Source organism: Siphateles boraxobius, unplaced genomic scaffold, assembly GCF_051911475.1.
Source record: "Siphateles boraxobius isolate OS27281-9 unplaced genomic scaffold, OSU_SipBor_1 75, whole genome shotgun sequence".
Classification (NCBI taxonomy): domain Eukaryota; kingdom Metazoa; phylum Chordata; class Actinopteri; order Cypriniformes; family Leuciscidae; genus Siphateles; species Siphateles boraxobius.
Window position 1 is genome coordinate 570,001 of NW_027509203.1, and position 25,297 is coordinate 595,297.

Genomic DNA, 25,297 nt, shown 5'->3' on the forward strand with positions numbered 1-25,297 from the left:
CGCTTGGCTGCTGAAGCGTAATAGTTTGTGTCCTTGACGTGAGGTTCAGAGATACGCTGTATGCTCTGGCCAAGCAGAGTAAAGTTCTGGGAGCATATAAAGTAGCGCGACACGCCTTCGAGAAGCTGCAGGGCCTGAAGATCCCGTCCCGCTATCAGGAGAGCATGGAGCTGAGCTGCCTAACAGTGCGCTCCAAACCCTACCGGGACAGCGAGGTGAGTGTGTGTGTGTTACAGCTGTTTACAGAAGGTGTGCCTCTTGGTAAAGCTTGTTTTTGGTGCAGGATTTGATCCCGATGTGTTTCCGCTGCTCCACCAACAACCCCTTGCTGAATAACCAGGGCAACTCCTGCATCAACTGCAGACAGCCGTTCATATTCTCTGCCTCCTCTTATGGTGAGCGGCTCATATACCTGTCAATCATAACCGGTGTTGTGTTCAACAACTTGCTGAAAAAGCAGGAATGCATGAACAGTAGAAAATATTAGGGGTCTGTTTGTTGGCTCGTTATTCTGTTGTTTTTTCTGGCTTTTAGTCGACCATCTGGTAAAACCTAATGAAATTTACCACACTGATTAGGTTTGTGAAATGTTTTTTGGCAAACCTTTACACAGTGTTGGTCAAAAATTGATGAGATCATCTTCAGAACATGTGTTGTATGATCAGCCACGGGATGAATATAGCGGGCCAGGATCTTGGCACTGGTTTCACTTATCTGTGTGATGTATGGTGTGTGTTCAGAGGTTCTCCCGCTGGTGGAGTTTTATCTGGAGGAGGATATCTCGGATGAGGAGGCCGTGTCTCTGATCGACCTGGAAGTGCCTCGTGTGGAGAGAAGCAGCGGCTGGCAGGAGATGAGCAGCGGAGGTAACGTCTCTTTCACCTCATATATACATTATATATATATATATATATATATATATATATATATATAGTGGCCAGAGGAGCATATGACAGACACTGGGAATGGTTTCAGGCCTAGAGAGGCATTTATCAAAGTAAATAAACATAAAATGTCCTAAAATGGGGAAAATAAAGTGTTAAAACAAAAGTCTGGTGTCCTCGTCGTGGCAGGGAGTCGTGAAGGACGGGTAGGGAAGAGATGGGATGGTCCAGGTAAGGGGTGTCCGGCGGTCGCATGCGCTTCTCTCGGTCTGAGGTGCGAGGGGCGGCGGCATCGCTGCTTGTCCTCTCTAGGCTCCGACAACTAAGGGGAATAGCGGCCCGGCATCGTAGCCCGTTAGCGGCGTCACGCATGATTCTCCATTCCGGCCCGCGGGTCCAGCGACTCACATCTGCGGCGGTGCGGGAATCCCTCCGCACTCCCTTCCTGGACCCACGAGGACACCAGCGTGCACGGGGAGGAGACCGGTCTCTCGAGGAGAGGCGCTCAGCATTGAACAGCGGCGGTGATGAGGCTTCATTCTCGTCAGGTGTGCCTCATCACACGCCGCCAATTCTCCTCTTCAGCGCCGCTCCTCTCCAATCACACACACTCCGGTCGGGAGCCTGGCGAAGCGCGGCGAGTTAAGAGTTGGGGTGGCGCTGAGTACAAGGGAGAGGCAGCCGTTCCGTCAAAATATATTTAGATATTCATCCATACGCAGGAGGACAAGCCAAGGAACAGTTTTAGGGAGACTAGAGACTCATGCAGGGTTCGTACAAGCTGCTTAAAGTGCCTAAAGTGCTTGAATTTGACTTTTGGAAATTTAAGTCCTGGAAAACCCTTGAAAACAGCTATATGTTTATGAAAATTATTGAAAGACAATATATGTGAGATTAGTGTTTAATCTTATCGATAAAACTATAAAAAAAAAGTTTATGATACAGCTTTCATTCTGTGTGTGTGTGTGTGTGTGTGTGTGTGTGTGTGTGTGTGTGTGTGTGTGTGTGTGTGTGTGTGTGTGTCTGTGTGTGTGTGTCTGTGTGTGTGTGTCAGAATCCCAGTGTCTGAAGCTGGATGATGGGACTGAAGACCCGGAGGACGACCCCTTTACAGCCAAACTCAGCTTTGAGGTGAGACTGTCTGAAGTGAATCACTGACAGATGAAAAACATGATTTTTCATAAATACACATTCCTGGTGTTCCTTCATTAGTAAGAAGACACATCGCTTTGGTTATCTTTCATCATAATAACTTGTAATAGACTTTTCATCTTACCATGTGGAAAACTAAAAAAATATTAACCAATCATATCATAGCCATGTTTTCATCATTCAGACGATTCCTAATGAATAAAGTCCCACTTTCCTGCTTTACTCAAACAGTCACATGACATGGCAAAAACCGTTTCATGTTGCATTGAAATGATCCCAAAGCCATGTTTGTTCTCCTCGTGTGTTATGAGTAGTTCATCAGACGAGGCTTGAACCCGGAATAAAAGCATCTGCAAAAGGCATAAATGCTTCCCAGATAACAATATTATATTCTAAGAACATTTTCTTCACATTCCCATTAAATTATGAAAATGTTATTTCTGAATGTTTTCTGAACATTCAAAACGTCCAGTTTAAACAATGGTTGGTTATGTGAACGTTAAAGGATTAGTTCACCTCAGAATTAAAATTTCCTGATAATTTACTCTCCTTCACGTCATCCAAGATGTTCATGTCTTTCTTTCTTCAGTGGAAAAGAAATGAAGGTTTTTGAGGAAAACATTCCAGGATTTTCTCCATATAGTGACTTCAATGGAGTCCAACGGGTCGAAGGTTTAAATGTGAGTTTCAGTGCAGCTTCAAAGTCTCGACACGATCCAGCCGAGGAATAGGAGTCTGATCTAGACAAACCGGCGCATTTATAACAAAATGAACATTTATATACTTTTAACACTAATGCTGGTCTTGCACTAGCTGTGATGCGACACACATTACGTAATCAGGTTGAAAGGTCACGCGTGTTCTGGTTCAGAAATGTAGAGTAGAGCGAAAAACTCAATCTCATTTTCTCCTCCAACTTCAAAATCATCCGACATCGTTGTTTTACCTTTTATTTTGATTTATGTTTTGTAAATGTAAATTGTAAATTTGACTTAGTCTTTCCACGTTGGCTTTGTAAACACTGGGTTTGTACTTCGGCCTACATGATCACGTAATGTGTGCCGGTCTACAGTCGGCCCGGACCCGTGTGCCGGTCTACAGTCGGCCCTGACGCGTGTGCCGGTCTACAGTCGGGCCTGACCCGTGTGCCGGTCTACAGTCGGCCACTGACCCGTGTGCCGGTCTACAGTCGGCCCTGAACCGTGTGCAGGTCTACAGTCGGCCCTGACCCGTGTGCAGGTCTACCGTCGGCCCTGACCCGTGTGCAGGTCTACAGTCGGCCCTGACCCGTGTGCAGGTCTACCGTCGGCCCTGACCCGTGTGCAGGTCTACAGTCGGCCCTGACGCGTGTGCAGGTCTACAGTCGGCCCTGACCCGTGTGCAGGTCTACAGTCGGCCCTGACCCGTGTGCAGGTCTACAGTCGGCCCTGACCCGTGTGCAGGTCTACAGTCGTCCCTGACGCGTGTGCCGGTCTACAGTCGGCCCTGACCCGTGTGCAGGTCTACAGTCGGCACTGACCCGTGTGCCGGTCTACAGTCGGCCCTGACCCTTGTGCAGGTCTACAGTCAGCCCTGACCCGTGTGCAGGTCTACAGTCAGCCCTGACACGTGTGCCGGTCTACAGTTGGCCCTGACGCGTGTGCAGGTCTACAGTCGGCCCTGACCCGTGTGCAGGTCTACAGTCGGCCCTGACCCTTGTTCCGGTCTACAGCCGGCCCTGACCCTTGTTCCGGTCTACAGTCGGCCCTGACGCGTGTGCAGGTCTACAGTCGGCCCTGACCCGTGTGCCGGTCTACAGTCGGCCCTGACCCGTGTGCAGGTCTACAGTCGGCCCTGACGTGTGTGCAGGTCTACAGTTGGCCCTGACCCGTGTGCCGGTCTACAGTCGGCCCTGACCCGTGTGCCGGTCTACAGTCGGCCCTGACCCGTGTGCCGGTCTGCAGTCGGCCCTGACCCGTGTGCCGGTCTACAGTCGGCACTGACCCGTGTGCCGGTCTACAGTCGGCCCTGACCCGTGTGCAGGTCTACAGTCGGCCCTGACCCGTGTGCAGGTCTACAGTCGGCCACTGACCCGTGTGCCGGTCTACAGTCGGCCCTGACCCGTGTGCAGGTCTACAGTCGGCCCTGAACCGTGTGCAGGTCTACAGTCGGCCCTGACGCGTGTGCAGGTCTACAGTCGGCCCTGACCCGTGTGCAGGTCTACAGTCGGCCCTGACTCGTGTGCAGGTCTACAGTCGGCCCTGACCCGTGTGCAGGTCTACAGTCGGCCCTGACCCGTGTGCAGGTCTACAGTCGGCCCTGACGCGTGTGCAGGTCTACAGTCGGCCCTGACCCGTGTGCCGGTCTACAGTCGGCCCTGACCCGTGTGCAGGTCTACAGTCGGCCACTGACCCGTGTGCCGGTCTACAGTCGGCCCTGACCCGTGTGCAGGTCTACAGTCGGCCCTGACCCGTGTGCAGGTCTACAGTCGGCCCTGACGCGTGTGCAGGTCTACAGTCGGCCCTGACCCGTGTGCAGGTCTACAGTCGGCCCTGACCCGTGTGCAGGTCTACAGTCGGCACTGACCCGTGTGCAGGTCTACAGTCGGCCCTGACGCGTGTGCAGGTCGCGGGCATCCATGGACATCTCAGTTAGAGAAAAAGCCTGTCTGAACTGCATCCATATCTTGAGGGAGTGCCTCACCACTGGATTTATGCAGTATGTTGATATGGATTCTGGAAAGCGTATTTTAGAGCAGGCTAGTGAATGTAAAGAAGTTTGAGTGCAGGATGCACGTTCAAGCTCTAGCCACTTGGGACCTGGGTCTTCAACTCTAGAAAAATTAATCCAGTGCATTATGTTTTTAATGTTGGCAGACCAATAGTAGTACTGAAAATTGGGTAGGGAAAGCCCACCATGTAATCAGGGACGTTGCAGAATTTCCCTACGTATACGCGGGTTTTTACCATTCCAAATAAAACCGGACAAAAGTTTATCTATATTTATGAAAAAAGATATTGTTAAGAAGATGGGGATACACTAGAAACAAAAATCGGGGCATAATATTCATTTTGATAACATTTATTCTCCCCCCTAGCGACAAGGGAAGGAGATTCCAGTGATCTAAGTCTTTTTTTAAACAATTTAAAAGTGGAGGGAAATTGGCTTCATAAAGATCTTTAAACTTACGGGTTATCCAAATACCTAAATATTTAAATTTGTTAGTGCATAATTTAACTTGCAGGGACTGAATTGTAGTGAGCTGATATTTAGGGTCAATACACATAAGCTCACTTTTCTGCACATTGATTTTATATCCTGATATCTTGCCAAAGGAATTTAACAAATCAAACATCTTTGGCAAACAGGTCACAGGGTCAGTCATATATACCAACATGTCATCAGCATATAACGACACTTTATGCTCAGCCCCTCCTCTCATTATGCCCTTAATATCAGCGCTGTTACGCAGTGCTATAGCTAGTGGTTCTATTGTTAGGGCAAATAAGAGGGGTGACAAGGGACAGCCCTGTCTAGTTCCACGGTGTAGATAAATAAAAACCGACAAGTTGTTATTAGTCAGAACAGCTGCCATAGGTAGAGAATAAAGTGTCTCAATCCAATGTATAAATTTTTGTCCAAAACCAAAGCATTTCAATGTATAAAATAGGTAATCCCACTCCACCCTATCAAAGGCTTTTTCTTTATCTAGGGATATTAATACCTCTTTGCCCTTGGGTGGAGTGGGATCATAAAGAACATTAAGTAATCTACGTATATTAGAAGATATTTGTCTATGTTTAATAAATCCTGTCTGATCATCTGAGATCAATGAAGGAAGTACTTTTTCCAGTCGTAGGGCTAGCATTTTAGCAAGTATTTTACTGTCAACATTTAACAGAGAAATGGGACTATATGAGCCGCATTCTACTGGGTTTTTCTTTTTTTTAAGAATAAGGGATATAACAGCCTGACGCATAGTAGGAGGGAGTGAGCCAGATGTAAATGATTCTTTATATGTAGAGAGCAACAGAGGGGCTAATTCTCTAGCGATTTTTTTAAAGAATTCACTAGGAAATCCATCTGGTCCTGGGCATTTACCATTTTGCATAGATTTGACAGCAGAATGAAATTCTTCTGTGAATACTTTTTCCAGTTCAGAAGCCATTAGGTCACCCACTAAGGGGATTTCTAAATTATCAAAAAAAGACTTGAACAGGTTTATTAAATAACAGAATCTGTTATTTCAGATATAGACTGAGCTGCAGCTTTCCGGCGCAGTTGGTGTGCAAGGATTTTGCCTATCTTCTCTCCATGTTCATAAGTTCTGTGCTGTGTCCTATTGAGGAGGTTTGATATATGTTTGGTTGAAAGGAGATTGAATTCTGTCTGTAGTATCAATCTTTGCTTATATAAATCTGATCATGGGGCTTGCGCAAGTGTTGTGTCTATATGTAATATATCATCAGTTAGTGTCTTGAGCCGTGCCATTTCTCTCTTTTTCTTTTGGGTACAATATGAGATCATTTGTCCCCTTAAATACGCTTTCATGGATTCCCATATTCTTGAGAACGACATGCCTGGTGTTTGATTGTGTTCCAAAAATGTGACTATTTCAGATGAGATAACTTGAACAAAACATTCATCAGCAAGCCATAAACTATTTAGGCACCATGGGTGGTATGTGACTTGTGAGACATGTATCTGTAGTGTCATCAACATTGGAGCGTGGTTCGATATAACTATAGCATTATATTCACATTTACTGACAATAGGAAGCAAACCATTATCGATGAAAAAATTGTCTATTCGTGAATATGTCTTATGAACGTGTGAAAAGAAAGAATAGCACCTGGAGGTGGGATTGTTGAAACGCCAAACATCTGTAACTCCGTACGAGCGGAGAAATAGTTCAATAGTCTGGGCAGACTTGGTTGGAGATATGACTCTAAGAGAGCTACGATCCAAACTGGAAAGAGCACAATTCATATCTCCTGCCAAAATAAGGTAATGTGTGTCCATATCTGGTAGACAGGAAAAAAAATTGGAGAAAAAAGCATGGTCATCCCAAGTGGGGGCATATACATTAGCTAGAATAACTGGAATTTCATATAATCTACCTGTGACTATAACATATCTGCCAGATCTATCTGCCTCTACTTTCGACATTATAAATGGAATGTTCTTATGGATTAAGATGGCTGCACCCCTAGATTTACTATGAAAATCAGAGTGATATAGTTGGCCTATCCACCCTCCCCTTAGTCTAGAATGATCAGATGTTCGCAAATGCGTTTCCTGGAGAAATGCTATTCCCACATTAAATTGGTTAAGATGTGATATTACTTTTTTACGTTTCACAGGATGATTTAAAGATTTAACATTCCAGCTCACAAAATTTACAGGGCATCCTATATCTCCTGTCAACATCTGTGCATTAACCATTTTCTATTTTGTGCAAAATTATTAATGGACTCTAGCTTTAATAAACATATCAAGAATATATCCTCCAAAAAACGAAGCAACACTCTTAAAAAGAACCCTAGTGCGATTACCTCCCACCCCAAATCACCTATTATCAGAACAAGGTGAACCCTAAACCCCTTACAGTGGTATCCGCACATTAGTGCTTGTATTGGGGAACTCCAGTTCCAACAGGTTGCTCTGCTAACAGTTTAAACAAAATTAAGATAGTGCTTCTTTATAACATTATAGGTAACACAGTATTGTCCCTTCAGAAGCTGATAGCTTGCATTCTTGAGAAAAAAAAAAAAGTTAAAAGCTGCTTGTAATCGTTATTCAATGGCTACTTTCACTCACCAGAACCCCAATATACAGGTATACAATGACGTGTACCACGCTAGGCCTTTATTCTGCAAATTCTCAGTCATCATTAGAGGTGGGTCTCCCCCCATCGACGATGTTCGACTGGATGTATAACAGTGCTTGTTTCGGATCAAGAAAGTCCTTCCTAATCCCGTTGTAAGTGATACGAAACTTCGCCGGGTGAATGATTCCATAGCGAATGTCTGACCGGTCTTTCAGTAGTTGTTTAACTTCGTTGAATGCAGATCTTGCGCGTGCCACGGTGGGGGGATAATCTGGAAATATTGAGATGGACAGTTATCCGTATTTCAAAGCGCCACCCGCTTGCCTCGCACGGCGTAGCACCTCCACGCAGTCCTGGTGATAGTGTAGCTTTGCGATAATGGCTCGAGGCTTCCCCTTAGCTTTCTCCAGTTGAGGAGTTCGTGCAATCTGTCTACCATCACATCTCTGTCCATGGCAAACACTTCTTTAAGCAGCTTGGTGACAAAAGATGGCGAACCTGACCCAGCATCCTCCGGCACATTCAATATTCGGATATTCGACCTCCTCATTCGCCCTTCCATATCGAGTCACTTATTCTGTAGATCTGAGACTTCTACTTGAAGTTTGCAAACTGTAGTCTGAAGACACGCTACATCATGCGAACATGTGGTCAGACTGTGTTCCATGTCAGCGACTGTAGTTTTCACCGAGTCCAGGTCAGAGCGAAGCAGTGAGATACTATTGACAACTTCAGTTTTGACTGAGACTATGAGTATGACTATGAGACTGTATTTCACTTTTAACGGCCTCAAATTCACTTGCAAGGACGTCTTTCAGTTCTGACCTGAGTAATGCAGATATGTCTTCCTTCATCGAAGTAAGAAGTTCAGTCTTAGCATCAGTCATTCTAGCTTGTTTGCTGTTAGCCGTGTTTCTTCCCGTATAGGTAAATTGTCGAAGCTTTTTCGCCATTGACAGATTTTGCTCAAAATAAAATGAAACAGAGTTGCAGACTATCTAATGTTTAGCTTTGGATATCTATTTTAGACCTGTTTGAAGAGTGTAATGCGCTAAAAATAAAGTTTTTTAAAATAAAATTCAGCAGAGTTCCCTAAAACGTGGCTTACTCCATGGCCTGCTCTCTAGCGCCCCAGGAAATTTTAATTCTGAAGTGAACTAATCCTTTAACGTTCACATAACCAACCATTTTTTAAACTGGACCCCTGCCGGTCTACAGTCGGCCACTGACCCGTGTGCCGGTCTACAGTCGGCCCTGACCCGTGTGTCGGTCTACAGTCGGCCCTGACCCGTGTGCCGGTCTACAGTCGCCCCTGACCCGTGTGCCGGTCTACCGTCGGCCCTGACCCGTGTGCCGGTCTACAGTCGGCCCTGACCCGTGTGTCGGTCTACAGTCGGCCACTGACCCGTGTGCCGGTCTACAGTCGGCCACTGACCCGTGTGCCGGTCTACAGTCGGCCCTGACCCGTGTGTCGGTCTACAGTCGGCCCTGACCCGTGTGCCGGTCTACAGTCGGCCCGGACCCGTGTGCCGGTCTACAGTCGCCCCTGACCCGTGTGCCGGTCTACCGTCGGCCCTGACCCGTGTGCCGGTCTACAGTCGGCCCTGACCCGTGTGTCGGTCTACAGTCGGCCCTGACCCGTGTGCCGGTCTACAGTCGGCCCTGACCCGTGTGCCGGTCTACAGTCGCCCCTGACCCGTGTGCCGGTCTACAGTCGGCCCTGACCCGTGTGTCGGTCTACAGTCGGCCCTGACCCGTGTGCCGGTCTACAGTCGGCCCTGACCCGTGTGCCGGTCTACAGTCGCCCCTGACCCGTGTGCCGGTCTACCGTCGGCCCTGACCCGTGTGCCGGTCTACAGTCGGCCCTGACCCATGTGCCGGTCTACAGTCGGCCCTGACCCGTGTGCCGGTCTACCGTCGGCCCTGACCCGTGTGCCGGTCTACAGTCGGCCACAGACCCGTGTGCCGGTCTACAGTCGGCTACAACCCGTGTGCCGGTCTACAGTCGCCCTTGACCCGTGTGCCGGTCTACAGTCGGCCACGACCCGTGTGCCGGTCTACCGTCGGCCCTGACCCGTGTGTCGGTCTACAGTCGGCCCTGGCCCGTGTGCCGGTCTACCAGGCCCTGACCCGTGTGCCAGTCTACAGTCGGCCCTGACGAATGACAGCTCTGGTCTCGCTGATGCTGGTGGAGAGGATGGAGAGGAAGTGTGTCCACTTACATTAGGACATTAGGAGTAGTTTTTTTAAAGTGACAGGACTAATCTGTGTTCCTCACGGGCACATGACCAATCTGTGGAGGCAGAATTCATGCTGGTTGGTTGGGGATCAAATACTTTTTTCACTCGATCAAATTATAATTAATTTATAACCTTTATATAATGTGTTTTTCAGGATTCTATGGTTGATATTCTGTCTCTATCCGTTAAAATAAACCTACCATAAAAATGATAGACCCTTCATTTCTTGCTAAGTGGGCAAACTTACAAAATCAGCAAGGGATCAAAAAATTATTCCCCCCCCCTGTAAATAATGTTTTGAGACATCATTAAAGACCAGGGCCCGTATTCCTAAAGAATCTTAATGCAAAGAGTAGCTCCTAGTGACAAAATTCCAATAAAATTCTTAGAAATGTGGGCGTTTACTCCTAAAATTAAAGAAAAAATCCTAGTAAAGAAAAAAGTAATTCAGAAAGCATCTTAACCCTTAAAATAGGTCTTAAGGTCAGAATTGTTAGGAGCACGGACGAGGACTTTTAAGAGGCTTAAGAGTTTTTTTAGCAGAGGAGAAAATGCCAGAAAGACGAAGAGGGAGAAGAAATGCATTGCAGACAATAGATGACAGTGAGTTATTAAGACACTATAGATTAGATCGTGCAGGGATCATGTTTGTGACCGATTTTATTAGAGACACAATAACATCTCCGACACAGCGCAGGAATGGTGTAGTGTCAGAAATTAAATCACTACTGTACATTAAGATATTTGTCAGCTGGGAAAATGCATCAACGCAGCAGTGATGATTTGGGTCTGTCACAAACTTCTGTAAGCAGAGTGATCACACAAACATTACAGCACTTCCAGAACCTCTTATTGTGTCGCAGTTCATTTAGTTTCCACTGGACATTCCCACCTTGCAGGCTCAAATAATGCATTTATGAATATAGCAGGCTTCCGCACAAGCAGGGGCAATGAACCGTAAATAATGTATTATTAACCGCTATAAGCTCCCACGTCTGCTTCTGTGCTGTGACACCCGGCCTGATTTTCCTTTAAGGATGGCCTTGTGTTCATCCACTAACTGGGCTCACAGTAAACTCTGTTCCTCTGTCCAGTTCAGCTTTCTTGTCCTTCTTGTTTTTTTATTCCATGTTTGTTACATTAAACCCAACATTCAAACCAACACTTAAATAGACAGTGGAACAATTTTTATCATTCTAATCCAATCAAATACCTTATAGGAAATTAACAGTATGGTAAATAAAAAAAAGTATTTATATACACAAATATAATGTGTGTGTGTGTGTGTGTGTGTGTGTGTATGAGAATGGTCAAATAGGAAAAATTCCGCATGTAATTTCAAAGTGATGGCTTAGAATAGAGCCTAATCACTCTTTTTTTCCTTCTAGGACAACCAACCAATCACAGTCTTCAAAAGATTGTGTCTTACATAGCAACGGGGTCAGCCCCGCCTCCTCACTAAGATAAAAGTTTTTGTCTTTTCCTTACTCAGAGTTGCTCTCAGATCGGTCCCGAATCACTCTTAAGACTCCTACGTAAAAGTTTTTAAGCTAAATTAAGAGTTTTCTAAAAGGATTCTTAGAATCTTTAGGAATACGGGCCCAGGTAACTCTGAACCAACCTTCTATTAGCGTTACTGGAAAAATATTTGTTCATAACTTTGAGAGCATTCCTGTCGCCTGGGCTGTGGGTGATGTTGTCTGATGTTATTGTTAAAAGCGCTATATAAAGGAAGGTGACTGGACTTGTCTTGGTGTGCTGTGATTGACAGCAGGGTGGCCGGGAGTTCGTGCCGGTAGTCGTGAGTCGGCCGGTGTTGAGGTCCATGTCCAGGCGAGATGTTCTGATCAAGCGCTGGCCCAAACCTCTCAGCTGGCAGTACTACCGATCCCTGCTGCCCGACGTCAGCATCACCATGTGTCCGTCCTGCTTTCAGGTACACACACACACACACACACACACACAGGCTTCATGTGTTCGGCCTGTTCCCTCTCTGTGATGTTTGATTGCATTCTGTTGTCTTTTCCAAAGATGTTTCACAGTGAGGACTATGAGCTGTTGGTTCTTCAGCACAACTGCTGCCCGTATTGCCGCAGACCCATCGATGAGGCCAGCGCCTAGTGTGTGTGTGTGTGTGTGAGTGTGTGTGTGTGTGAGTGTGTGTGTGTGTGTGTGAGTGTGTACTGCCGCAGACCCATCGATGATCCCAGCTAGATGATCCGCGTGTGCTGAATGTGCGCGAGCTCGGTCTGATCAGGATCGAGCTGCTCCAGTCCGTCAGTAAATGCCAGCTCAGCGCAGCTCTGATAGGATTACCTGGATCAACCGGCCAAAGTAGATTACAGCGTGTGTCCATACATGCTCCTTATCACACTTACACAAACACATACAGCTCACTCCATTTCACTGTTCTTTTTTAAAATAAAGATTTCATATGTATGCTCTAATGTGTATTGTTGTCATGTTTTCCTATCAGTTGAGCTGAAGTGTTTTTATATATTGTCTTCTAAAATATGGAAGTCATTCTAGTTTTGACAATTAAGTGAATTATAGGAGCTCTTTTTATATCTTTCACTACTTCTGATTGGATCTGAGTGGAGATTACCATTTTTTAAAGATAATTGTTGAAGATATTCCTTGAGTGTTTTGAATGCAGAACTAATTTATCATTTCTTTTTTCTTTCCTCAAAGTTATTTTCCATCTTGTAAGTCTCTATTAATATCCATTTAACTAACTTCATGTCCTCATCCTTTAGGAATTTAAATAATTTTTTGGTGGGAAACCAAGAGCACAAACATGATGTTTTGTGAGATTTTCTTGCTCTGAAATGTTCCTGTTTATTAAAATGACAGACATCGTCATATCAAAAGATGGTTAATAAATTAACTCAGTCACTGAACTTTAGCTCTCTGTTTCCATTCAGCATTTTTTCAGTAATATTAATTGTTTTTGTCATTTATTTCAGTTACAAGTGTAATAGCTGAAGTGTGTGTGGCTGGACTCGATCAATGCAAGTTTCCGAAGTATAAAGACTAGTTCATAGAACTCCAACAAACACCAGCAAACTTGCAGTTGGATTTAGAAGCGAAACCTCCAGTGTCGCAGTGAACCGGCTTTGAACGCACTAGTCGGTTTTTGTGGACATTCAGAGATACATTGGTATTGAATTCTTTGAAGTTACAGGGTGGAAAATTAAAGTGTTTCTGTGTTTACAGTAGGTTCACCTTAGTGGATTATCAAGCCTCTCTGACCCCAATCTGCCTATAACTCAATTCCAAATTGCATGGCCTCTCTGTAATCTCATTAATCTGGGCTCATGGGGTTCATATAAGAGGGACGCTTGAGTCCCGGGCAGCAGATCTCTCGCTCGCTCTCAGGGACTTCATTCGCTTTCCAGCTTCATCTGTCTATTTTCTCTGTCTTGATCCTTAACCAGTGAACCGAATATGAACGGAACGGAAGGTCCGAACTTCTACGTGCCGATGTCCAACAGGACTGGTTTGGTCCGCAGCCCGTTTGAGGAGCCGCAGTATTACCTAGCGGAGCCGTGGAAGTACTCGCTTCTGGCCGCGTATATGCTCTTCCTAATCGCCACGTCATTCCCCGTAAACTTCCTCACGCTCTACATCACGGTGCAGCACAAGAAGCTCCGCACGGCCCTCAACTTCATCCTGCTCAACCTGGCAGTGGCCGACCTGTTCATGGTGGTGGGCGGCTTCACCGTCACGCTCTACACGGCCCTGCACGGATACTTCGTCCTGGGGGTCACGGGCTGCTACATCGAGGGCTTCTTCGCCACGCTGGGCGGTAAGTGCACTCACTCGCCGCGGGAAAACCAAACCAACCAGTGCTCGAAATGTTCATTACAGAACAAATAAGGATCAGGATGCATTATAGGGACGTTAAAAATAACATGGTATTCTTGGGAGTCCCATGTAAAGACTGATGTACAGTATGGGTGGTCAAGGTCACTTTATTTTAAGGTGACTTGTTACTGTGTAGTTATACATTAACTACTAAGTAATAATAATTAACCACATGTACTTTAGGATTTGGGTTAAGATTAGTTTCATGTAATTATGCATCATTTATAGTTATTACTAGAGTAACTACATGTAACATGACTAATACTGCAAAATAAAGTGTTACTGGTGATTCTCACCAAAAATGTCAGTGTCATCTTTTAAAAACAGCACATATTTTTTTAGACATTTTCATGACAATTTTGTGGCATGTTTTTCATGCAAATCTAACATCAAAGATTTTGTTATCAAAACCATTAAACACATTTAACCCTCAAGTCTAATAATTACCATTATGCAAAAACTAATTACACATCCAGGTAGTGTTTGCTGTACTGTTTTTAACATGCTTTTGAAATCATTGTTTTACACTAAAATGAATAATAAATAGCAACCAATTAGATGAGTTACAGTAACATGAATAATTTTTGGGGGGACAATGTTACAATGCAAAAAGAAAAACAAGGTTAAATATAGGCTTCTTTTTTTATTCTGATTTTGGGAAGGAAATATGAGCTGATCACAGATTTTCTGAGATTCACACATAAGTGCTGTGAAATATTGCTTTTCATCCAGGCAGATAATGACTTCATATCACATTTTGTGGTCAGTTTGGGTCTGTTCTCACATAGTGGCATCTTTATGGTTGGATCTGATCTTGCGGTTCAATATTTTCCATGTAATAATTGACATTATATTTGCACTGTGTAGTCTAGGAGGAGTCTCTGTTTATGGCGTAACCCTCGTTCCAATGAGAGCCCCAAACACTTCTGACGTATTCTGAAAAGCCAATGGAATCGGTGTGTGAAATTTGCATGGCAGGCCACGCCCTCCGACAGGTGGGTATATAAGGCGAGCCGGCTGCACACATTTTTAAGGTTTGTTTTTAAGGTCTCAGACCCCTCAGATGCAGTTCAAGTTTTGTCAGGAGAAACAATGTCTCCGTTCCCTCCGTCAGGAAATGAGGGTTACGTCAATAACTGAGATGTTCCTTTTAAGTCGGTCACTTCCGACATTGTGTCGAAATACCGACACTAGGGGTCCCTATACTAAAAACAGCATGAACTGTGTCACAAGGCACGGCTGTGCAAATGCGGCCAAGCCTTCATGTGCCAACTGAGCAACTGCGCAAGTGCAACTACACTAACTTGTGACCGACCAATGCCCAGGGTAAGGACCTCAGGTCTTACAACCAAAAGGATCATCTCACCTCTTCTAGGGAGAGGTCACTCAAGCCATAGGCCTCTTCTGATGTTCCTCAAGAAAAGTTTTATTTTATGATGAGTAAACCTCGTGGTTATGGTTGGGAAGCATTCTCCTACAAAGACCCCAACCTACCCGTTGAGGGAGGTTAGCATGTGGAAAATACATACTATGGACTCACCAGAGGGAGTGCTACATAGGAAAGAGTTTCTGTGGTGGGCTCCACTTTAGGAGGGACAGACTAGCGGCTGCACAGCGACTGATGACAGAGCTTGCTCCTTCCAGGGGAAGACATTGGGTTTACAGACAAGGAAACTGAAAATACTGAAATAGTTCCTCACGTAATAACCTAGAATACTAGAACTACATTAGAAAATGTTCCAATCCAATCTGACTTCTGACCTGTAATGCTGCCTGAATCATAATCATACACTGTTCGTTCGTTGGTGAGAGGAGAACTGAGCGACTGAGTCTGGGTTCTCCCAAGGTTTTTTCCTCCATTCTGTCACTGATGGAGTTTTGGTTCCTTCACTGTTGCCTTCTTTGCCTTTGTCGCCATTGGCTTTTGGCTTGCTTAGTTGACGACATTTAATTTTATATTTAACAATATCATTACAACACTATTTTACCGTTATCACTGTAAAGCTGCTTTGAAACAATCTGCATTGTAAAAAGCACTATATAAATAAAAGTGACTTGACTTGACTTATAAAGTGGAAGAATCCATCGTATGGGGTCACCGTTAGGGAACCACTACATACAGAGCACTAGCCCGATGACAAGGGCTCACCTGAAAAGGGGCATACCACGAATAATGAGCTTGGTAGTTTGTTCTCCTGCCGAACTCATCCATCGCAATAGTGCTTAAGTGATGGAGAAGGGTTGCTCAAGGGAAACTAGACCTATAAAGCGCACGTTATCACCTCAGAGAGGGAAAAGGTGCTAATGCAACCACTGCATCCAACCAGTTGAGTTTAAACGCATATGTCGAGACAAATCTGTTTTCATGCGTAGATAAAATCTCACAAAAGTTTTGGGCCTGCAGCTCTACAAATGTCTGCTAATGAAGCACTGTTTGCTAGAGCCGATGTCGCTGCGATGTCCCTAGAGGGAGCCATCATTCCCAGTAAATTCAGGGCTTGATAAGCCTGGAGAATGGCATCCAGAATCAAGTGGGCCATTCTTTGTTTGGAGACATGTTTCCCCTTCTGCTGATCTTAAAAGCAGACAAAGAGCTGCTCCGCTCGTCTGAAGCTCTGTGTCTGGGTCTAGATAGATGCAGACATTGCACACTGGACACAGCAGAGACAGGGCTGGGTCTCCCTCATCAGGAGGGATTGCTTGCAAGTTCACCACTTGGTCCCTGAAGGGAGTAGTCCATGTCTAACCCCACCCTAACCCTCTGGACGGAGTTGTGTGCTATCAGGAGGGCCGTTTTCATAGTGAGGGCACTAAGCTTGATGGACTGCACAGGCTCAAACGGATCTCTCTGCAGGGCCTGAAGGACCAGAGAGAGATCCCAAGAGGGGATAAGGCGAGGTCTAGGAGCGTTTAGCCCCTGTGCACCTCTCAGGAACCTAACTATCGGGTCGTGCTTTTTTATGGACCTACCACCCACTGGTTCTCTTGCAGAGTCAAGAGACGGTGGCTTAGGCTCCAAAGAACAAAGCTGAAGTTTGTCAGTAGCCGGCTTGCCTTATATAGCCGTATGTCTGGGGACGTGTCCTGACATGCAAATTCCACACGGCAATTCCATTGGCCTTTTCTGAATGTGTGAGAGGTATTTGGGGCTCTCAAGGGTGCCCCCTAAGGCTGGCATTTTGACAGAACGTCAAAAGTGAAAGGGTTTGTTCTCCGTTATCCAGCATCACATTTTCCTTCCTTGCCACAGTTGCTTTTGTCTTGCACACTAGGGGAGTAAAAATAAAGTATTGCGTCACTGTTAAGTAACTGTTTAAGTTCAAACAAGTTGACCAAAATCTTAAACCATGATTTGTGTAATTTTAGTTATGACCGTGATACACATCAGTTCATAGTATAACTACACCGAAACCTAATAAACTGAAACCAGAACAACACAGATTTCATAATCCTCAATTTCACTGCAAAAGTGAATTACGCAACTATTATATGTAATATATAGAAAATCTCAACTATCCTATTGCTCATCTCTTTACTGCTAAAATCTGTCCTATTAGGCATTTCAAACATTAACAGCATTCATTTCTGTAAAGCCCTCTACAAATAGAAATGAATGGGTACATTCCTGAACTGAGTGATCATGATCTTCTCTATGTTTTTCAGGTGAGATTGCGCTGTGGTCCCTGGTGGTCTTGGCTATTGAGCGCTACATTGTCGTGTGTAAGCCGATGAGCACGTTTCGTTTTGGTGAGAAGCACGCCATCATGGGAGTGGGCTTCACCTGGGTCATGGCCCTCACCTGCGCCGTGCCGCCCCTACTGGGCTGGTCCAGGTAATCAATCACGCTTTTCAGCATAATACGCAGGTTTAGAAACTGATTTTAACTAGATTTCCCACGACACTATAATCTGAAAGTGCATTCAAACCTAATAAACACACTGCTATGATGAATGCAGAGATATTTGGCAATACAAGAACAACAGACGTGCATGGCTGTGTGTGTGTGTTTATGTGTGTGTTTGTGCGCAGGTATATTCCCGAGGGGATGCAGTGCTCTTGTGGTATAGATTACTACACTCCCAAACCGGAAATCAACAACACCTCATTTGTCATCTACATGTTCATCCTGCATTTCTTCATCCCACTCCTGATCATCTTCTTCTGCTACAGTCGTCTGCTCTGCACTGTCCGCGCGGTAAGACAGACACAGAGAGACACACACACACACACACACACACACACACACACACACACACACACACACACACACACACACACACACACGCACACACACGCACGCACACGCGCACACACGCACACACAGACACACAGACACGCACACAGGCACACAGGCACACACGCACACACGCACACACGCAAGCACGCACGCGCACACAGACACGCAGACACGCACACACACACACACACAGACACACAGACACACACGCACACACACACACACACACACGCACACACACACACACACACACACACACACACGCACACACACACACACACACGCACACACACACACACACACGCACACATGCTCACACACACACACTCACTCACTCACACACACACACACACATACACGCAAGCACGCACGCGCACACAGACACGCAGACACGCACACACACACACACACAGACACACAGACACACACGCACACACACACACACACACACGCACACACACACACACACACACACACACACGCACACACACACACACACACGCACACACACACACACACACGCACACATGCTCACACACACACACTCACTCACTCACACACACACACACACATACACATGCTCACACACACACATGCTCACACACTCGCACACATACACACCAGAGCTGGAAAGTCATTTGTGTGATTTATTTCTTGTGAACAGTTTTTTGCAATAAAAATATATCTGATTATTGCACTTAAATTTGAAGATCATATTACTTATCATTTGCTCCTTATAGAACCACTTTGTGGCCAATTTTCACAAAATTTGGTACACATATTCATTTTCACACAATGTATGGATATATACATTTTTTGTAATCGTAGGCCATTCAGATTTGATCTCATTAGTCGCTGAAATTTGATTGGCAGGCGGCCATGTTTTAGCAGGATCCTAGTGTTAGGGGATTTACAGTTAAAGACCCAAGGACTAGATATGATTATTTAAGGCCAAGAGTTAGAAGTGCAGTCAATTTAAGACAAGAGTCTTTTATAATAAATGGTAATGAATTATAATAAATTAAAGAAAAGTTTTACTGAAGATAGTTTGCTGTTTCATTAGGCAGAAGTCAGCTTCACGACTCACACAGGAGTTCGTAGGCGGCTTAGATCACAGCAGTTATACCCTACACCAAGGTCTAGGCTACATCATTGCTTCATGCTGAATGATTCTAATTGGCCAAGAAATAGATAAACACATGGACAGATAGACAGTAGCACATCTCCACGGCTCGTCTGTACGGCTGCCACCAGGACCCTGAGTTAGGGACCAGTGGCCCTCCGAGGGCACAGGACTGTGGGTCTAGGCACCAGCATGTCGAAGAAAACAAGTCGGTCAACTCCAATAATGCCACTTGCTCCTTAACCTCTGACCAAGAATACTAACACACACACACAGACACACAGCTTCTGCAAGGTTGGATTTGGCCAGGCGTTAACTTTAAACAGGAGACTCTTCCCAAAACATCCAGATAACATGTTCTTTCTCCCAATGAGAGGACACATTCATCTAGCAGTAAAGTAAAGACTTTAGCTAAGAAATGGTCACTTAAACTATTGGCTCAAATTACCCCTGTGACCTATAGCCGCTAGAAGAACAGATATATACAGAACAGTCCTCCTCTGACCTATGAACGAACAGTGTATGATTATGATTTAGGCAGCATTATAGGTCAGAAGTCAGATTGGATCAGAACTTGCACAATATTTATCCAGTTCATCTGGTTTGGTCGGAGTCATCACGCCGGTATGGAGACGAGTTTGTTGAGGTGTCCATGAGGCCTTCACAGTGTTGATGAGGCTGGCACTTCAGGGATGCGTTGTCGTCGTGTCCAGGTGCAGGTCCTTCATCAGATCCGGATACGGCCTGGATCCGGCGGACTGTGGTAAACCTCGGGATAAACAGACAGACTAATATTAGCGTAGACGCCATCATTCTTATGATGTACAAAGTACATCAGGATTTATGGGAAGTGTTCCCGGTTCCGGCTGATCTAAACTATGCAGCCTAACATTGAATTATAGAAGTCGAAAATGTGTTATGTGAATGCTAAGCCAAAGAGATGTGTTTTTAGTCTAGATTTGACAGACTGTGTCTGCTTCCCGGACAATGTTAGGAAGATTGTTCCAGAGTTTTGGTGCTAAATAGGAAAAGGATCTACCGCCAGCAGTGGATTTAGATATTCTAGGTATTATCAACTGGCCGGAGTTTTGAGATCGCAATAGACGTGAAGGACTATATTGGGTTAAGAGCTCGCTCAAGTACTGGGGAGCTAAACCATTTAGTGCTTTGTAAGTAATCAGCAATATTTTAAAATGTATACGATGTTTAATAGGGAGCCAATGCAGTGTTGACAGAACCGGGCTAATATGGTCGTACTTCCTGGTTCTGGTAAGAACACTAGCGGCTGCGTTTTGAACTAGCTGTAGTTTGTTTATTAAGCGTGCAGGGCAACCACCCAGTAGAGCATTACAATAATCTAGCCTTGATGTCATGAACGCATGAACTAGTTGTTCCGCATTTGTCAATGAGAGCATATGTCGTAATTTAGATATATTTTTAAGATGAAAAAATGCAGTTTTACAGACACTAGACACGTGACTTTCAAATGAAAGATTGGTATCAAAGAGCACACCCACCCACACACACACACACACACACACACACACACACTCTCTCACACACACTCACACACACACACACACACACACACACACACACACACACACACACACACACACACACACACACACACACACACACACACACACACACACACACACACACACACACACACACACACACACACACACACACACACACACACACACACACAGGTTCCTAACCGACAACGAGGACTTAACAGAGCAGCCATCAAGACGGTATTCTAGGTTATTACGTGTGGAAGTTTTTTGTCCAAAAATTAGAATCTCTGTTTTTTCAGAATTAAGTTGTAGGAAATTACTAGTCATCCAGTTTTTTATATCAGCTATGCGTTCCGTTAATTTGGTGAATTGGTAAGTTTCGTCAAGATGTGAAGATATATAGAGCTGAGTATCATCAGCATAACAGTGAAAACTAATGAGATCATAAGAGATTTTTCATAACCATCATAATTTAGTTGTTTAACTGACAGGTGTTCCGACCAGATCAGACAAATTTCATTTTATTGGTTAATTGAGAAGAACGGACTTAAAGGTATGGTTCACCCAAAAATGAAAATTATATCATCATCTACTCGTCCTCATGTCATTCCACCTGTATGACTTTTTAAATGAATGTTGGAAACCAAACAGTTTTGATGACCATTTACACAAGTGCACAAAATAAAGCGTCTTTACTGGCATTGATGGTTCCATTAAGAACCTTTAACATCCATGGAATTGATAACCCATCCAGTCTTGGAATGCTTGAACTAAGCCATATCTAGATAAAGGCCACACGATCTAGTCCTGACATATAAACTAGGGTTAGTTGACCGCTATGGCTGCTATGCAGTGATGAGCCAATGTTTCACACCATAATCATATATGGTACTATAGCATTGTACCAATCGGCTTCTAGGACTATGAATATCTGATATATTATCTAATTGTTTTATGTAATTGTTTTTATTCTCTGCTGTCAGGCTGCTGCTCAACAGCAGGAATCAGAGACGACCCAGCGCGCCGAGCGGGAAGTGACTCGTATGGTGGTTGTCATGGTGATTGCGTTCCTAGTGTGCTGGGTGCCGTATGCCACTGTGGCCTGGTACATCTTTGCTAACCAGGGGGCTGAATTTGGTCCTGTCGCCATGACGATACCAGCTTTCTTTGCCAAGAGTGCAGCGCTCTACAACCCGGTCATCTACATCATACTCAACAGACAGGTGAGACTGTGACTCACGCACTTTAATACTTGTTTATGTATTATATTATATTTACGGCTGAAAAGGTGATCATGAGCCTAATTACATCAAAATCAAAGTTTTGTTATTTTCGTCCACTACTGTATATGCTTGTAGAAGTTTAACTGATGATAACGCACTTTAGACACAAAGTTACTTTGTTTTTGGTCTACCATCAATAATTCAGCAATAGAAGAGCATGAGGGTCTTAAGGTCAATTCCCAGGGAATGCATGAACAAATTAAATGAACAACTTGAATGCAATGTAAGTTATGTTGGATAAAACGTCTGCCAAATGCTTACATGTGATGCAAACTGTTCTAAACACACACAACAGACTTAACAACTCACATTCAAGGAACACACACTAGTACCGTCTCATTCAGTGTATTTGACTCACATTGGTTGAGTGAATAATTCAACGACTCACTCATTCAGGCAGTAATATGACTGTATTTACCATATGGCTCCTCATGTAGTCTGCATTAAGTCAAGTCAAGTCAAGTCATCCTGATTAATATAGCGCTTTTAACAATGTAGATTGTTTCAAAGCAGCTTTACAGAGATAAACATATAATTTAAGGTAACAGAGATTGGTTTGGTTTTATAGTGGTTCTTGAAAAATGTTTTTTCCAGCTAAAGTTAGTTTTGATTGATTCACTTCCGTCTAAATGATCATTTGTTATTAAATTAGGGGCCGCTAAGACGACACCGTTCTCTCTAAACAGACTTTAAATGTGAACCTGTGATAGACGCTGATGGCGTTCACATGCGCATTAAGAATTGATTCTATAGTTATGTGCGTTTGAATATATGTGCGCAGGTTTGTAATTCCTTACAAACCATGCCTAAACAAACTACTTGTCTTGTCTATAAATTTTGATGCAGAATTTTATTTTATCTTATCACTTTGGGTAGGTACGCGAACCGAAAAATGCCACAAGGCTTTATCTGTAGAGTGGTATAGGGATCCTCCATAGGGAGAGGCTAGTCGGCACTTCAGCACTGCATTGTCATCGGATCCAGGCGAAAGTCCTTCGTCAGATCTGGAAACGGCCTGGATCCGGCAGGCTGCGGGAAAACCTCGGGATAAACAAAGACACTAAAATTAGCGTAGATGCCATTCTTCTTATGATGTAACGAGTACATCAGGATTTAAGGGAAGTGTTCCCAGTTCCGGCTGACCTAATCATAGCAGCCTAATATTGAATTATAGAAGTCTATAGAGTGTTATGTGAATGCTAGGTCAAAGAGATGTGTTTTTAGTCTAGCTTTGAACTGACAGACTGTGTCTGCTTCCCGGACAGTGTTAGGAAGATTGTTCCAAAGTTTTGGTGCTAAATAGGAAAAGGATCTACCGCCAGCAGTCGATTTATATATTCTGGGTATTATCAACTGGCCAGAATTTTGAGATCGCAATAGACGTGATATAATGCGTTAAGAGCTCGCTCAAGTACTGGGGAGCTAAACCATTTAGTGCTTTGTAAGTAATCAGCAATATTTTAAAATGTATACGATGTTTAATAGGGAGCCAATGCAGTGTTGACAGAACCGGGCTAATATGGTCGTACTTCCTGGTCCTGGTAAGAACTCTAGCGGCTGCGTTTTGAACTAGCTGTAGTTTGTTTATTAAGCGTGCAGGGCAACCACCCAGTAGAGCATTACAATAATCTAGCCTTGATGCCATGAACGCATGAACTAGTTGTTCCGCATTTGTCAATGAGAGCATATGACGTAATTTAGATATATTTTTAAGATGGAAAAATGCGGTTTTACAGATACTAGACACGTGACTTTCAAATGAAAGATTGGTATCAAAGAGCACACCCACCCACACACACACACACACACACACACACACACACACACACACACACACACACACACACACACACACACACCCAGGTTCCTAACTGACGGCGAAGACTTAACAGAGCAGCCATCAAGTGTTAGACGGTATTCTAGGTTATTACGTGTGGAAGTTTTTTGTCCAATAATTAGAATCTCTGTTTTTTCAGAATTTAGTAGTAGGAAATTACTAGTCATCCAATTTTTTATATCAACTATACATTCCGATAATTTTGTGAATTGGGGAGTTTCGTTAGGTTTGGAAGAAATATAGATCTGAGTATCATCAGCATAACAGTGAAAGCTAATTCCATGTTTCCTAATGATAGCTCCTAAGCGTAGCATGTACAGAGTGAACAGCAGCGGTCCTAGTACTGAGCCTTGTGGTACGTCATACTGAACTTGTGATCGATAAGACATCTCTTCATTTACTGCTACAAACTGATAATGGTCAGATAAGTATGATTTAAACATTAAAGCACTGAGGAGGAGGTCAAACACCACAAACGCTCAGACAGCCTCTGCATTATAAATGCTGATGAGGAGAAGATGATACACCACTGTGCCATCCATTAAATCACACACTACAATGGCCATTATTAAAATGTATCCCAGTTTCAGTATAGTAAGAGTAACTCACCTTGATTCTTATAGTTAGGTTTTAAATATAATAGAGGGAATCTATCAGACTTAATTTTAGCAACACTACAACTGGAGTACTGGTCCAGATTTGCCAGTTTCATGAACAGAGTCTAGGACTGTAATTGTAGCAATTTGTAGCTTTGTTAATTTTCCATTTTACATAGCAATTTTAATAAACAGAGTACCCATTAAACTTTAAGTAAATTAGTGGGGGTCCAAGGTGGACACATTTGACATTCGACACCCCTAGTGTCTATTGAAAGCACAAGCTCTACACATTTCCCCACAGTAAGTGTTAACTGCTGCTTTGTGTTTACTTTGGTTCAGTTCAGGAACTGCATGCTCACTACGGTCTGCTGTGGAAAGAACCCGTTTGGTGAGGAGGAGACCAGTATGATGACCTCCAGTAAGACTCAGTCCTCGATGGTCTCGTCCGCTCAAGTGGCTCCGGCCTGAACATCCCAACGGCTCAGAACTGGACCGGTCCGGCACACAGACTCCTACAGGCCAAACAGCGCTCTACAAACCTCCTCAAATCTACTTCCATCGCTACATCAACATCTTATTCTGCCTTTGGGAAAACTGGCCAGTCAGATCTCTATTACACTGCTGAATGTTTTCAACTGTGCATTTATATGGAAATCCTTTCAATGTCTGTTCCATTAGCCTCGGCTTCACGTTTGTTGATTCTCCAGGAGTTAGATGAATATGTAGCTATGCTCAGTTATGAA

General features: G+C 44.3%; 2 protein-coding genes across 3 annotated transcripts in view; both read left to right on the plus strand.

Annotated features, from left to right (window-relative positions):
- The window catches only part of ift122 (intraflagellar transport 122 homolog (Chlamydomonas)), a 70,981-nt gene extending 58,449 nt beyond the window's left edge, over positions 1-12,532 (plus strand). The window contains exons 24-29 of one of the 2 annotated variants that reach the window (XM_077217628.1): positions 50-215; positions 284-395; positions 741-866; positions 1,939-2,015; positions 11,857-12,021; positions 12,117-12,532. In XM_077217628.1, the coding sequence (XP_077073743.1) occupies positions 50-215; positions 284-395; positions 741-866; positions 1,939-2,015; positions 11,857-12,021; positions 12,117-12,206 (736 nt within the window). In that variant the 3' untranslated portion in view covers positions 12,207-12,532. The remainder of the gene's footprint in view (positions 1-49; positions 216-283; positions 396-740; positions 867-1,938; positions 2,016-11,856; positions 12,022-12,116) is intronic. The other variant, XM_077217631.1, reaches the window with a different exon arrangement.
- Positions 12,533-13,455: 923 nt separating this feature from the next.
- On the plus strand, positions 13,456-25,086 carry exorh (extra-ocular rhodopsin). The gene is made up of 5 exons (XM_077217648.1): positions 13,456-13,893; positions 17,616-17,784; positions 17,982-18,147; positions 21,819-22,058; positions 24,894-25,086. The coding sequence occupies exons 1-5, from the start codon at positions 13,533-13,535 to the stop codon at positions 25,020-25,022; spliced, it is 1,065 nt and encodes a 354-aa protein (XP_077073763.1). The 5' UTR covers positions 13,456-13,532; the 3' UTR covers positions 25,023-25,086.
- Positions 25,087-25,297: the final 211 nt, after the last annotated feature.